A 12,238-nucleotide genomic window follows, 5' to 3' on the forward strand; every position below is an offset into this window, starting at 1 on the left:
TCGTAAATTTATGTTTCGCCGCCTGTGACGACGACCTCTTGCGTGAATTCATCGCTGTCGTCAGAAGTTTTCCAATCAATGAATCTTTACTTTTCATTGCGACTTTCGCTCAGGAGTCAGCAGTTTCGTCACCACATTGGCGGGAACTTCTTTAAATTCAAAAATTTCAGTCAATATCCTGTGAACTGCTGACTTTCCCGAACCAACTGTTTTTGATGTAATTATAACAGCCATTCGGTAGTCACAGAACGTAAGAGAATACATTCAATCTATCTTTTCATCTTCCCTCGAGGTGGAGGGGAGTGCTGATTTTGCGTCCTCCTTGTAAATTTAATTCACTGTAATTCTGATCCGTTATGAATCCCGTGTTAACTGGTTCATTGCAAATTGGTTCAAACCATTATATTTTTGCTCCGGAGCTGGACCTGAACCTGAACCGTACAGGAAAATAGGCAGGAGCCTGAACCCGAACCGAACCCTAAAAATTTTACGGTTTAGCACTCTGTCTCTCGCTGCTGGGCATGATGTGGGCACTCGGTGAGACCGTCCCAAATGTGAACTGCGAGTGACGACGCAGTAGAGTAGTACCAATCAGTTATGCGCATTGGATTCATTTTTTTTCAAAGATGTCGACGTACACGCGGGCGTTTTTGCATTCGTCTCCCACTGTATTGCATCCTCAGCGGCCGGTAATCGAACCGTCGACGGTCGAACTCGCCCCCAGCAGCACAACAGCACAGCCACAGTTACATGTGGCATACAGGTCACCACAGCTTTGTTTTGAGTACCCCGTCCATTCAGCAGGCGATTGCCTCAAGACTCGCTTTCGGTTTCCGCAAGTAAGCTGAGGAAGGCTTACGAGCAGGTACGTCGCTGTCCGACCCGACCGGTAGGCAAGGGCCCAGTCATTCGCGTCGATACGAGAGAGCCAGTGAAGCCAAAGAGAGAGAGAAAAAAAGATAAAGCAATGGAACGAAATAAGTAAAGGAGTGACGTACAAGCAACAACCTGCGGCGCGACGGTGAACAGCGAAAGAGGGAGAGGGGGAGGCGTGCGCGGACGTCGTCGCCAGGCAAAGTCCGCGATAAAGGATAGGTGCCGTGTAATCTGATTTGCGCCAGCGTACGGCGCGCCACCTATGCAGACGACGGCAAGAAGCGAAAGGGCGAGGGGGAGGGGGGATAAGAAAGAAGCCCCGCGCGCTTGATCCCACCACCGCGGGAGTGGATTCGGTGTCAGAGCCCCCATCGGCGACCGGCCGCGTTCATTCGCCCCCCTTGCCCGTTTCGCATCTTCTGTCAGTAGTACGCTCGCTCTGCATCGGTCGAGCGTGGTGGACCGCTCTCGGTTTCGCCGGCATCGAACATCCACCCATTGTTTGCGGTGCGCTAGCCGGCCGAAGAAGAGACGCGGCTCGGTCCGTCGAAAGGGCGCCTTCACACTACACCGTGAAAGGGCCGCACACGCCTTCCCACGTGTGTTTATTGCTGGGAACATAGCCGTCGTCGTCTATATCGTTGTAATAGCCCGGCCAGACGTCTCTCCCTTCCCTTCCTAGGGCAGACGAGAGTGCCGCGTCTTCTACTGTTCCCATCCTGTCCTCAGCGCTGCTCTCGGCTGCCAACCTGCCGTGTCTGGGGGCGGTGCAGTAGCCTCGAGAACGTCGTATTTGCGTGTCAGCCTTGTTGTCACTCAGTACCGACAACGGGCGTTCCTCCGACTCTGCTTTGGTCGGTGCCCACGTGCAAGTCCCGCTGAACCGTCCCCGCATCGCATCGAAGCAAGAAGCAGTGGGCGAACGTTGGGGAAATCGAGAGACCACCGAGCTTTGGCGCGGACCGTGACTTGCAACGAGCCTCGTGCTGCAGAGTTGCCGTGGCCCGGGCCACGCCCACAAGCCAGGAAGCAACCCCGTCACAGCGCCCCGGTGGACTCGGAGCGGCGTAGGCATCTTCGGCCGCTTCCCACATCGTTCCTTCTCAGGTTCGCTAAACTCCTCGTATGTGTCTGCTACAACGGAGCCGCGATATGCGTTGTGCTGACGGCGCGCGTATCCTGTTTAGAAAGAATACGCGCCCTGTAAAGGAAAGTTGCGCGGCGGCGTTTCCGCAGACGGGACGGGCGCGTGCCGGAAAACGTTGCGCCGTCTGTCCCGTCGTCTTTAACCACGCCGCGCTCGTTGCGCGGAGGAAAAGAAAGCCGCGTCTCTTTGCGAAACCGGTAACCCGGGCTCGATAGGATGCGTATTGTGTTTACCACTGCGTTAAGGGGCCGTTCGTTCCTGATTGACAGGCAGTGGCGGCAAGACGTCGTCTCCGCTTGCAGGGGGAAGTGTTCGACTGCGCCGGAGACCAAAGGAGAGCCCGGCCGTCTGCGCTTGCACCCTCTCACCCGCCGTCGTCGTCGTCTCGACGCCCGAGCCACTGAGGGACGGCTCCCAGTTTCGTATTTCCCGCCGTCTGCGTAGCCCTCGACTGCCGTTGAGCCGAAGATGTCCACGGGACTCCGAAAGGGCGTGTTCCTGCTTTTGCTGCTGTCGCATCTCGCATCGGCGCAACTCAATGCTGGTGAGCGTCTGCCCTTTTCCTTTCGCTTTTTTTTTTCTTCTCGATAACGCCAGTGCAACAGATGTAATCTTGGCGCTCGCCGTAGCGTTATCGTTGTTGACCTTTGGAAGGCCAGGTGCAGAGCGAAACGATGTTACCGCTGTGAATTGTAGAATGATTCGTAGTTGTAGTGGGTAACGCTTCAGAACTTCTGCGCGAAGGGGGACGTGTGAGTTCAACGGCTAACGCTTTCGACGGCCGTTCACAGATGACCTCGGCACACACACACAGGTACCTAGAGAATTGGAAAGTCAGCCTTAAATTTCGTGCGTAAACGCCTTGCACCAAATATATACACATAAATACACAAATACTTGCACCGGAATCACGTGCATATAGCTTGTTCTTCGAGCGGTGGCCTCGCAACTTTGTTCCCAAGTTTGCAAACCAGATGATCTGCATAGAGTGCCTTACCGAAGTTTGGAAAATTTGTTTCGGTGCGCGGCGTGCTTGTTCCACACACTTTAGGGGAGAGGCAGAAAGTCAAGCTATCTGACGTAATCCGCCTCCTTGATCAAGTGTATCGAACGAACGTGTACCGATGCGAACACGTAAAATTGAAGCGCACGACGTGTCATTTCATTCAAGTAATACGTGCAAATGGTGCAGACTCTTGCATGCGTCATTGCGCTTGCAGCATCACCTTGTTCTATACTCGCGCAGGATCCTTAATTTCTCTACTGGTAGCACTTCTGCCACTGTGACCGCAATTTCTCGCCAGTCGAATTCATTGCCGATAGTGGTATACATAATATAGCGTTGCAGTCATAGCAGTCAAAGTGCATTCAGCTTCTGTTCGCGCGAAGAATCCGCCGTTGCCTGAGCACACGGAACAGCGGAATGAAAACGATGTTCTTCTGCGTGCTCGTAAACTCTTGGCGGTGATAAGATAGCGTACTTAAGTAGCCCGAATGGGGCACCAAAGTCGTTGCGGAATGCCGTGGCTGAAATCTCGGTTGAATTCTTTCTTTTTGTCAAGAAAGCATCCAGTGCTTCATGACCTGACGAAACCCGCTGTATCGACGAGTCGCGGAACGTGGGCAATTCTGTTGACGAAGAAACGGCAACCTTCGGAATCTACTTCGCGAATATCAGGACGGCTTACCGTAGGCAGTTGGGTATACGGTTAAGCGGCTCTTGATTTTTATTTAGGTATCGCCTGTATGCAACTTCTGCCTCAGAAGTAAGGACACATGGCGGTTTTCAGGTCTCCTTGTGATCTTTTTCTGTTTTTTTTTTTCGTCTCCATAACGGTTGCGGACTGGGAGCGGGTGCATTGGAAATGCTGGCACCTGTTCGAATGCGATGGACTTTCCAGAGTTAATGCAATCGGTTAAATTAATTCACGCGTTTAGCTCTAAGCTTCGTAGCTATGACGCGTCCAATGAAAAAAAAAAATACGGTCGTTCTGCTTGAGCTTTGGCAGTGCTCAAAATTTCGTTGTGTTTCAAAGTTCTCTCCTCCACCCTTCGACTGATTTCGCTTAAGACTTTATTAGCGCAAAGCGTTTCGTCGAATGCGCCTGTTTTTTTCCGAGTTGAAAACATGGCGCGCAATATTCTTTTCCTTTTAATTCACTATGGTTGACGTACACTTTTCATGCGTATCGTGCTGTTCTGGTTCACACGTCTTTCGAGCGATGTCTAAACCATTCTGCGTATAAGCGACAGTCTACCACAAGCTTTCCGGACAGTTTTCCACGTTAAGCGTCAACGTTTCGCGTGACACGCCCCCTATCTTGTGGCAGCCGTAACGGTGGGCACGGTTTCTGCGTTAACTGCGATAAACACGAAAGTTACAACCGAGCGTGTTCATGACACCGGCGAGGAATGTACTCCCGCTATCTTGTTGCGAGGGCAAAGGGCTGCTCTCTGTTCGCCTCTCCGGTCCGTCGATAAAACTGGCTCAACTTAGCCATATTGCCAAGGTTAATAAACGTCATGGTTATGGCGTATACGGACAAAACGCACCGTTCTTGTACTGGAAGCCACTAATCGTCGGGCACGTCCTTTATGCGAACATGCTGTCAACCAAACTAAACAAAGCGCGACGACACGTATAGGTTAGGGAAGTACGAATGCCATCTTCGTGGGCACGCGAGCACGTGGCAAATAGCCTCCTCGTCAGCACCCTAGTGTTGGCGGCGCCAAACGTAAATGGACACGAGAAGGCGACACCGCAGGCACTTGTGGTGTCGTCTTCTCGTTTCGTGTCCCTCCTACGTTTTGCGCTGCGAACACCAGCATTCAAAACCAAGCCCCAAGCTGCTATTCTATAATGGTTGTAAACAAGTCGCGCGGCCAGGGGCGGCCAGATGCGAGAAAGGAGGGAGTGGCGCCGTTCCCCTCTACTGCCTGCACCACTGATCCCACGTTTACTCCTTTCTGTATCGTCGCTGCACGCGAGCGGAGAAATGCATAATCTGATAAGACAGTCGTGCTAGCTGTAACACTGTTTCCGCAGCTGCGATAGATAGAACCCGTCCATTTCAAATGAAATAGCATGTTTCCAGGCGTGGAACAAGCATTAAGGTGAAAAAAGAATGGCATGGGTTGCAAGCAGACTATAGGTAACAGTGTCCTCCTCTCCTTCCGTTTTCGCATCTCACCGCGGCGCCGGCCTCGCAACACGTGGCCTACGAGGCTGCTCTTCACGTGCTCTCGTGTATGCGTTTCTTAAAGACGCAGACTGTACATATGAGAGAGAGAGCACTTGCACCCGTCAGAGAGTATGGGTGATCGGGGTGAAACGCAGCTCCCCCTTTCACCGTCTACCTTCCCCCTAGACGTCGGCCGGAATCAGTTGGCTTCCAGCGGAGAACTGGGCTTGACTTGCAGGCTTCTCAAGAGGATAGCGAACAAAAACGCGGGGATGGAGGCGAACCTACTTAGGCTTGTCCACTCTTTCATCATCAGCCGAATCACCTACGCTATCCCGTACTTAAAGACAACTAAAGCAGAGAGAAACAAGGTAGACATCCTCATCAGGAAAGGCGTCAAAACCGCCCTAGGTTTACCACCGTTATCAACCGGGACGACCCTCAACCTAGGAGTGTCAAACACTCTAGAGGAAACGTACGAGGTACGTACCGTACGAGGAAACGTACGGTACATATGAGAGACGCGGCTCTCAACTGTGTTTGCGGACAGTCTTAAAAAAAATACGCGAAGCGCCTGCGCAGTTACGTCCGGAGGAAATGACGCAACAGTTCCGCGCTACGAAGTCGGAGGTAAAGCTAAGCGAAGATGAACTGCGCATGCACTTTCTTGTATGTGTACATTCGGAGACTGTCCTGAAAGAGGTGAGCGTATATAACGCCTGCACCAGGTCTTTTGCTAACGCCGTCTGTCGTTGCGATTTGCCCAGTTTTAGTTGTACCGACTGCCGAAATATGCTCCAAACTCTACCCATGAGTCAACCTAACAACTATAGTACAAGTCGATTTATTGAAATTTTATCAACTCTTTTGTAGCTTTTGCATAACGTAACTTAAACGAAAGCAATGCCCGTTCGACTGTTGGAGTTCAGACTATAAAGCCTCCTCCTACGTTTTGACCGACGAAGTCGCGGTGCGTTGACGGAAGAGCTTTAGCTGGAACAACAAAGTTCCGCGATACCTTCGAGAAACGGGACGCGTGAAAGACTTCATTGGCACTTTATTTATGATCGTCCCAGAAGCTCTCGTACAGGTCACACCTTCAAGCACGGCACTCTACGCCGGCAGTACTTTGCAGTTAATTTCTCATCCTTTCCCTTTGAATAAAAAAGCAATGCTTTAACTGGCATCCCGGCTACATCGTACATGACTGTCGTAACACGAGCCCAAGCGTAAAGAGCTGTGCCCCTATCTACAATTTAGTTGCTGTCAACTGTTCACGGGGGCTGCGTTTAGGAGTGTAGGGCACTATATTGTACTTCTAGCTTCGCAGGTCAAAAATGAAGGGAAAAATAAATTAAGCAACATTTTTGTCGCTTAGTACGAGATTTTATGGAACTCACAGTGCAGTTAGAAAAATGATTCCTTTCTTGCTTTACTTTTTTGGGCCTCCGAAGGTAAGTGTATAACGAACTCATCACAAACTTTTTAGGTATAGCTGAGTTTTAGCATGCGTAATGCAATATGGCGTAATTACCGAATATATTGAACCAGCTTTGTTAGCGCACTGGCCTGTTCGCTGTAACCGGGTTCGACTGTATTACTGCACCTTTGGAAACGTGCCTAACACATGGCTTGAGTTTTCCAGCCTTCTGCTCCTCGTCTGCATCGACAGTGTGCGCTTCGCTACAAGATTGTTTGACGTTTAGTCACGGAAACACTGCACTTGTCTATAGCACGAGCCTTGTTTGCTCTCGATATGCATACAATGTACATGGTTTCTTTAGCTGCACCAAATGTTTTAAAAATTGCCTATGGCAGACGGCACAATTCTAACCCTTGATCTAAATTACTCGATAAGACGGCCATTACTTCAACTAGAAATCAAAATATTCAATTGAATAATTAACATAATTAAGCTAATGAAACGTTTGATTAATTACTTTTGCCACATATTTCAGTCTACGAATCATAGCCGCTGAGTTCGCATGCACGGTGTATCCACTTCGAACGAATTCTCTGGACAGCGCCAGTCCCGAGATACTAATTTTCAGTGTCCATTGAAACGCATTGGTGTTCCAGTTACTTTCTGTGCTTAATGCATGAAACAGCGGTTTCCCAAAGTAACTGGAACTGGAATGCATTTCCTTAGACACTACGGGAAACTCTGGTGCTGTGAACAACTGCCGTGGGAATGATGCGTATTAGATTTGTCCGATCTTCATTATTGCGGCGTCAATGTCCTCGTCTTTGTTTACTATACTTTATTTGCTGTTGCTGGCCTGAATTTCAAAGCCATCCTGCTTTTGTCTAAACAAGGACGGTAATAAGACTTGGCGAGCATGCGCAGTAACTTCAACTGTGGCATTAATAAAGCAATGTTTTGTTGAAGGTCAGTTTGCAAAGTCTCAAAGCTGCGAGAATCCGGTAGTTAGGCAAAATCATGTCCTAACCATAGTTGACACGCTGGTTGAACCACCGCGCTTTCAGCTTCCGTAAACACTAGTGCCGGAGTTCCCTGCAATATTTTTACAGCAAAGCTGTTAATGCGACTAGACAGCTCTCCAAAACTTTCTGTGTCAGTCTTCAGTTTGTTGAAAGCAGGTAAAAGAAAACTTGACACCTAGCGAAGTTGATGTTGAGACAATGCGGCGAGTCATCTAGGGCAAAGAAGTTTTGAAGTGTGTGTATCAGGGTTTTAGGGCAATTTGGAGGCGTTACATATGAAACGCTTGTTTCCCCGCCTGCCTAAGAGAACCAAAGATGGCAGTAACTTAATATTTTCAGGAAATGGAGGACACACTATAGGTGACGTGTGCTTTAAGTTTGAAGTGTGGATTGTGGCACTAGTGAAAATGTTTTGGCCAACATAAGTGGGGGATATGCAGCCTTCGTAAAAAAAGATATCGTTGACAGGTGCTGGGAGGCATTATATACATCAGTCATATAGGGGCATCGTTTTAAAGAATCTGCCATAATTTCAGGCAGCTAAAACGTTTATTGAAAATGCACGAAACAGCCGAAACAACTTCGCTGGAAATTGGGGTCCCATTCTGCAAGGTCGCACAAATGAGCTGTCTTTTTCTAGGAAATCTTATGGGCGAAAGCACCGGCTTTTTTCTCCATTCATGTCCAAAAAAAATTTGACGATGGCTTTTTTTTTTTGTAAACCCTTGCATATCCATATGCCGTCCGTGAATCGCAACACCTTATGGGCACATCAGCAGACACGCAGCATCAGCAAACGAAGTGGTAATCTCGCTGCCAACCGTAATGCTAAACGATACCATGACCCACCATCTTATTGTATTCACAGCACCCTTGTCTCATATCTTGGCGCATTCATTCTGGTGGTATTGGCGAAGAATGAGCACGTATGCCAAAATCGCATACAACGCCGAAATTGCCTGTTCGTTATCAGTGTGACCCAAGTTGTCTGCTAGGCCAGACAGCAGCGGGTCGTCTATTCGGGCAGACACCCAATGGTCCGTTGTTGTCCACTCAAGACCGCGGCCGTTACGTGCCCAGGGACCCCAACTGGATCACTCCTCTGTTTTTATCGTGCGAGATCGGCTGACGTCCGTTCAAAGTAGGCGAAGTAGCCGAAGAAAGCTGTCGTTTTGGGAAAAAAGTTTTTCCATGACTGTCCAAACAAGTTTACAGCGCTGTAAAAATCAGTCGCATATGGTCCTGCGATGCCTTCGTTGGCTTCTCTCCTTCCACCTTTTCCAATGACCACTGTTCTGGAGAGTAAGCCGGACCGGTACCGAGGCAATGTAATAAAGTGTCACTTGAAAACATTGGTCCACTAAGATTTAGGTACGCGTGACAGTATGCCGAGGGACCAAAAAATAATTCGGAGTCCCTCATAATGAGATTTTCTTTTGGCCCGTGAGAGCCCAGAATTGAATTTTTCGGCCTATCTTGATGCCAGTGCACAACGTGTCCTCGACTGCAAGTGTTTCGATGTGCTTAATGGGCACATGCTGGAGGCAGCGTGACGTCACAGCACCCAAACGCCTCCTAGCATTGGCCATCTGAACTAACCAATGATCGTCCGTGGCAGCACACTTTAGCAAGTTCACCGGAGAATTATCGCTACACTTTGACGATCCTCTCGTAGTTTCTGGCTAATTTTCGCTGGTCTCGCGGGCTACCGACGCAAGCATCCACGCCGTATATTTAAACCCGTGTTCCATCTTGTGGAACGGAAATATTTTTCTTTTTCATTGTCTTCTTTTGACTCTGAGCTCTGGAGCACAGGTGTGTGCTCGGAGATAAGCAGTTGAGAGCTACTCGAAAGGCTTCTTTTTATGTGTATGCGCGCGCGTGCATACGTTATCAGACTTCGACCCGTACGGCTGCTCTGTTCAGACTTCCTGCTCGTTCTGCCTATCCTGTAGAGTGCGGGGCAGGGAAGCACTTCTGAGCGATGTGTACGCTTGATTGCTCTTCATATTTTGTGTTTGTGTGTGTTAAATCGATCTTTGAGGCGGAAGCTTGACAGAGAAACATTGTTGCACCCTCCAGTAGTTCGGACCACTTTTTATAGAAGCTTTTTTTAGAGTCGAGCTACTTAATGCAAGCGTCATGCACGGGAGGCTGTGTGAAGAGGTACTTAGTGTGTAGTCGAGCCCTGTCATAGTGAACAGGCGCATACGCGCTAAGATTAGTTCGGGTTAGGTGTCACGTAATTGAGTACATCGAAACTCTCCTATAACGAACTTAAAAGCTAACTATGGTGATGCGTTCGCTATATGCGGTTTCGTTATCACCAGTGAAGGAAAAAAGAGAAATTCAGGATACAAGTGGTGCGTATAGTGCAGGAATATTTTTTTGTGCACGCCTTAAACCGCTTCTAACCTCCACAAAGAATCATTGAAAGGGGTGGAGGGCTTGATCTCTCGCATTCATGTCATGTGGTAAATGCTTCATTTGAATTGCCTATGGTTGCATTATTGAAATGTCGAAAATAATTCATTCCCGACATATCTTAAGCGCCTTTACTACGCATTTGATCTCTCACATTAATTGCTGCACAGTCATCTGGGGTTGCACATACAAAATTCACTTAAAGCTCTTCGCATAACACCTTGCAATACACTTAAGATGTTTTTAGTTTAGATATTTTATAATATATTTTATGTATTTCATAAGATTTATTTAGAACTCTGAACACCCTCGGTGCTCCCTATTTGACAACATGCAATATCGTCTTTCTCGCACATCTCATTGTTAATGGAAGACTAACCTTAACATCATTCTTGTCTTGCCCTTCGCTTTGCGCTGTCGATAGTGCTTTTAGCAGTCTTTTTATTGTCCACGGTATCTACAAATTACGGCCAAACTACCTTACAGGTGCCTCAGTGTAGAACAGCCTTGATAATAAGCACTATACGAATAACACAGCATGCATTCTTGAAAAAAATAAAGCAAACATTCATTGACAATGCTTAACGCTGTGCGGTAACGTGCACAACCTCAATTTCACCTTTAAAGCTTGTGTTGACAACGTAGAACAAAATTGTTAGAAAATATAGCTTGTGGGTGAAGCTTTCTCTGCTACTGTAACTTTTGTATTCCATATTTCAGCTGATTTTGTTGTTTAATTAAGCTGTAGGAATAGCTCCTGCCATACACTCTTAGAAAAATTTACACCCTTTAGGGCGTATCTTGTCCCACAACGATAATGGTCATCTGTCTTGCCCGCGTTTCCTTTCTTTAACGCTGCGAGCCCGGTACTTTCCAGTCACGAACGGCATGCGCGTTATCAGCGAGGCGCAGCATTCTCGACAGGAAAGTAGTGAGCCCCGAGTTTTCAAGAAAGGAAACGCAAGCAAGGCAGGTGACGATTATTGTTGTGGGACAAATATACACTCCAAAGGGTGCAAACTGTTTTTAAGAGTGTAAAAGTGATTTCTTAACAATCAATAGGGACCCTTTAACCAATCCATTTGGCCTCCAAAGTGTTTACTTTTGTAATTCTATAGCTTAGTTGAACACTTTCAAACTTCCAACCCTCCTGTGCGAAATATCTCCTACGTGATGCTTCGGTAGCGAGCCATAGCTTGCCCGATTTACTTTACCTACTTCTCAAAACAAGCAGTGTGTAATTTGAACATACCAGGCTTTTTTTTTTCTCTTTTTTTTTAAAAACATCACCCGCCGTGGTTGCTCAGTGGCTATGGTGTTGGGCTGCTGAGCACGAGGTCGCGGGATCGAATCCCGGCCACGGCGGCCGCATTTCAATGGGGGCGAAATGCGAAAACACCCGTGTGCTTAGATTTAGGTGCACGTTAAAGAACCCCAGGTGGTCAAAATTTCCGGAGTCCTCCACTACGGCGTGCCTCATAATCAAAGTGGTTTTGGCACGTAAAACCCCAAATATTATTTTTTAAAAACATTAACAGACATTTAAAAAAAAGATCGTCTGTGGTATATAGGGCAAATTTACTCCTTCAGATGGGTCACTCTAAGGGGCATATCATGCACAAGAAATGAAAATGCGTAACTGGCTAACAAAATTTTTACAATCAAGTCTGATCTAAAAAAAAGAGGCAATTATGCAGTTTGCACTCGTATTTTCCACTCGTCATTGTTTTTGACTCGTCTGCAAAACTGCTTTTGTACGCGTTCTTGGACAATCAGAAGTACTTGGGCTTACATATGCACCTACATATCCACATGCATATTTCGTCAGGTTTTTTGGACTTGTGTACAGAACTTTGTTCATGCATATGCTGACTGACTATTCTGTTATACATCTGTGACAGCGCGACACATTTTATAACATGCTTCTTCAAGGTGTAGCGCCGGTGCCAACTAAAGACGCCGACCACTGCTTTTACATTACGTCACTAAACATAGTGCGTTCGAAGCCGATAGCCCTGATGAAAATATTTGAAATCTGTCGCAAGCATCTTGAAGCGCTTCTGAGTTGATCTGCATCGCAAGTTCGAATATGTGTAAGTTTCCGTAAAAGGAGTCGGAAAGTAGAAATCGGGGTGTTTGATCAGTGCGGCATGCGTGCGCTGAA

The 12,238-nt window shown here is 47.7% G+C and overlaps 1 protein-coding gene across 7 annotated transcripts in view; it reads left to right on the top strand.

Annotated features, from left to right (window-relative positions):
- The first annotated feature begins 1,201 nt into the window (after positions 1 to 1,201).
- LOC142556998 (uncharacterized) overlaps positions 1,202 to 12,238 on the top strand; it is a 36,875-nt gene continuing 25,838 nt past the window's right edge. For 5 of the 7 annotated variants that reach the window (XM_075668505.1, XM_075668507.1, XM_075668511.1 and 2 more), the window contains exons 1-2: positions 1,204 to 1,983; positions 2,293 to 2,567. In XM_075668505.1, coding sequence (XP_075524620.1) covers positions 2,492 to 2,567 — 76 coding nt within the window. In that variant the 5' untranslated portion in view covers positions 1,204 to 1,983; positions 2,293 to 2,491. Of the gene's footprint in view, positions 1,984 to 2,292; positions 2,568 to 12,238 lie in introns of all 7 variants that reach the window. The other 2 variants (XM_075668509.1, XM_075668506.1) reach the window with 2 other exon arrangements.

Source organism: Dermacentor variabilis, chromosome 9 (assembly GCF_050947875.1).
Source record: "Dermacentor variabilis isolate Ectoservices chromosome 9, ASM5094787v1, whole genome shotgun sequence".
Classification (NCBI taxonomy): Eukaryota; Metazoa; Arthropoda; class Arachnida; order Ixodida; family Ixodidae; genus Dermacentor; species Dermacentor variabilis.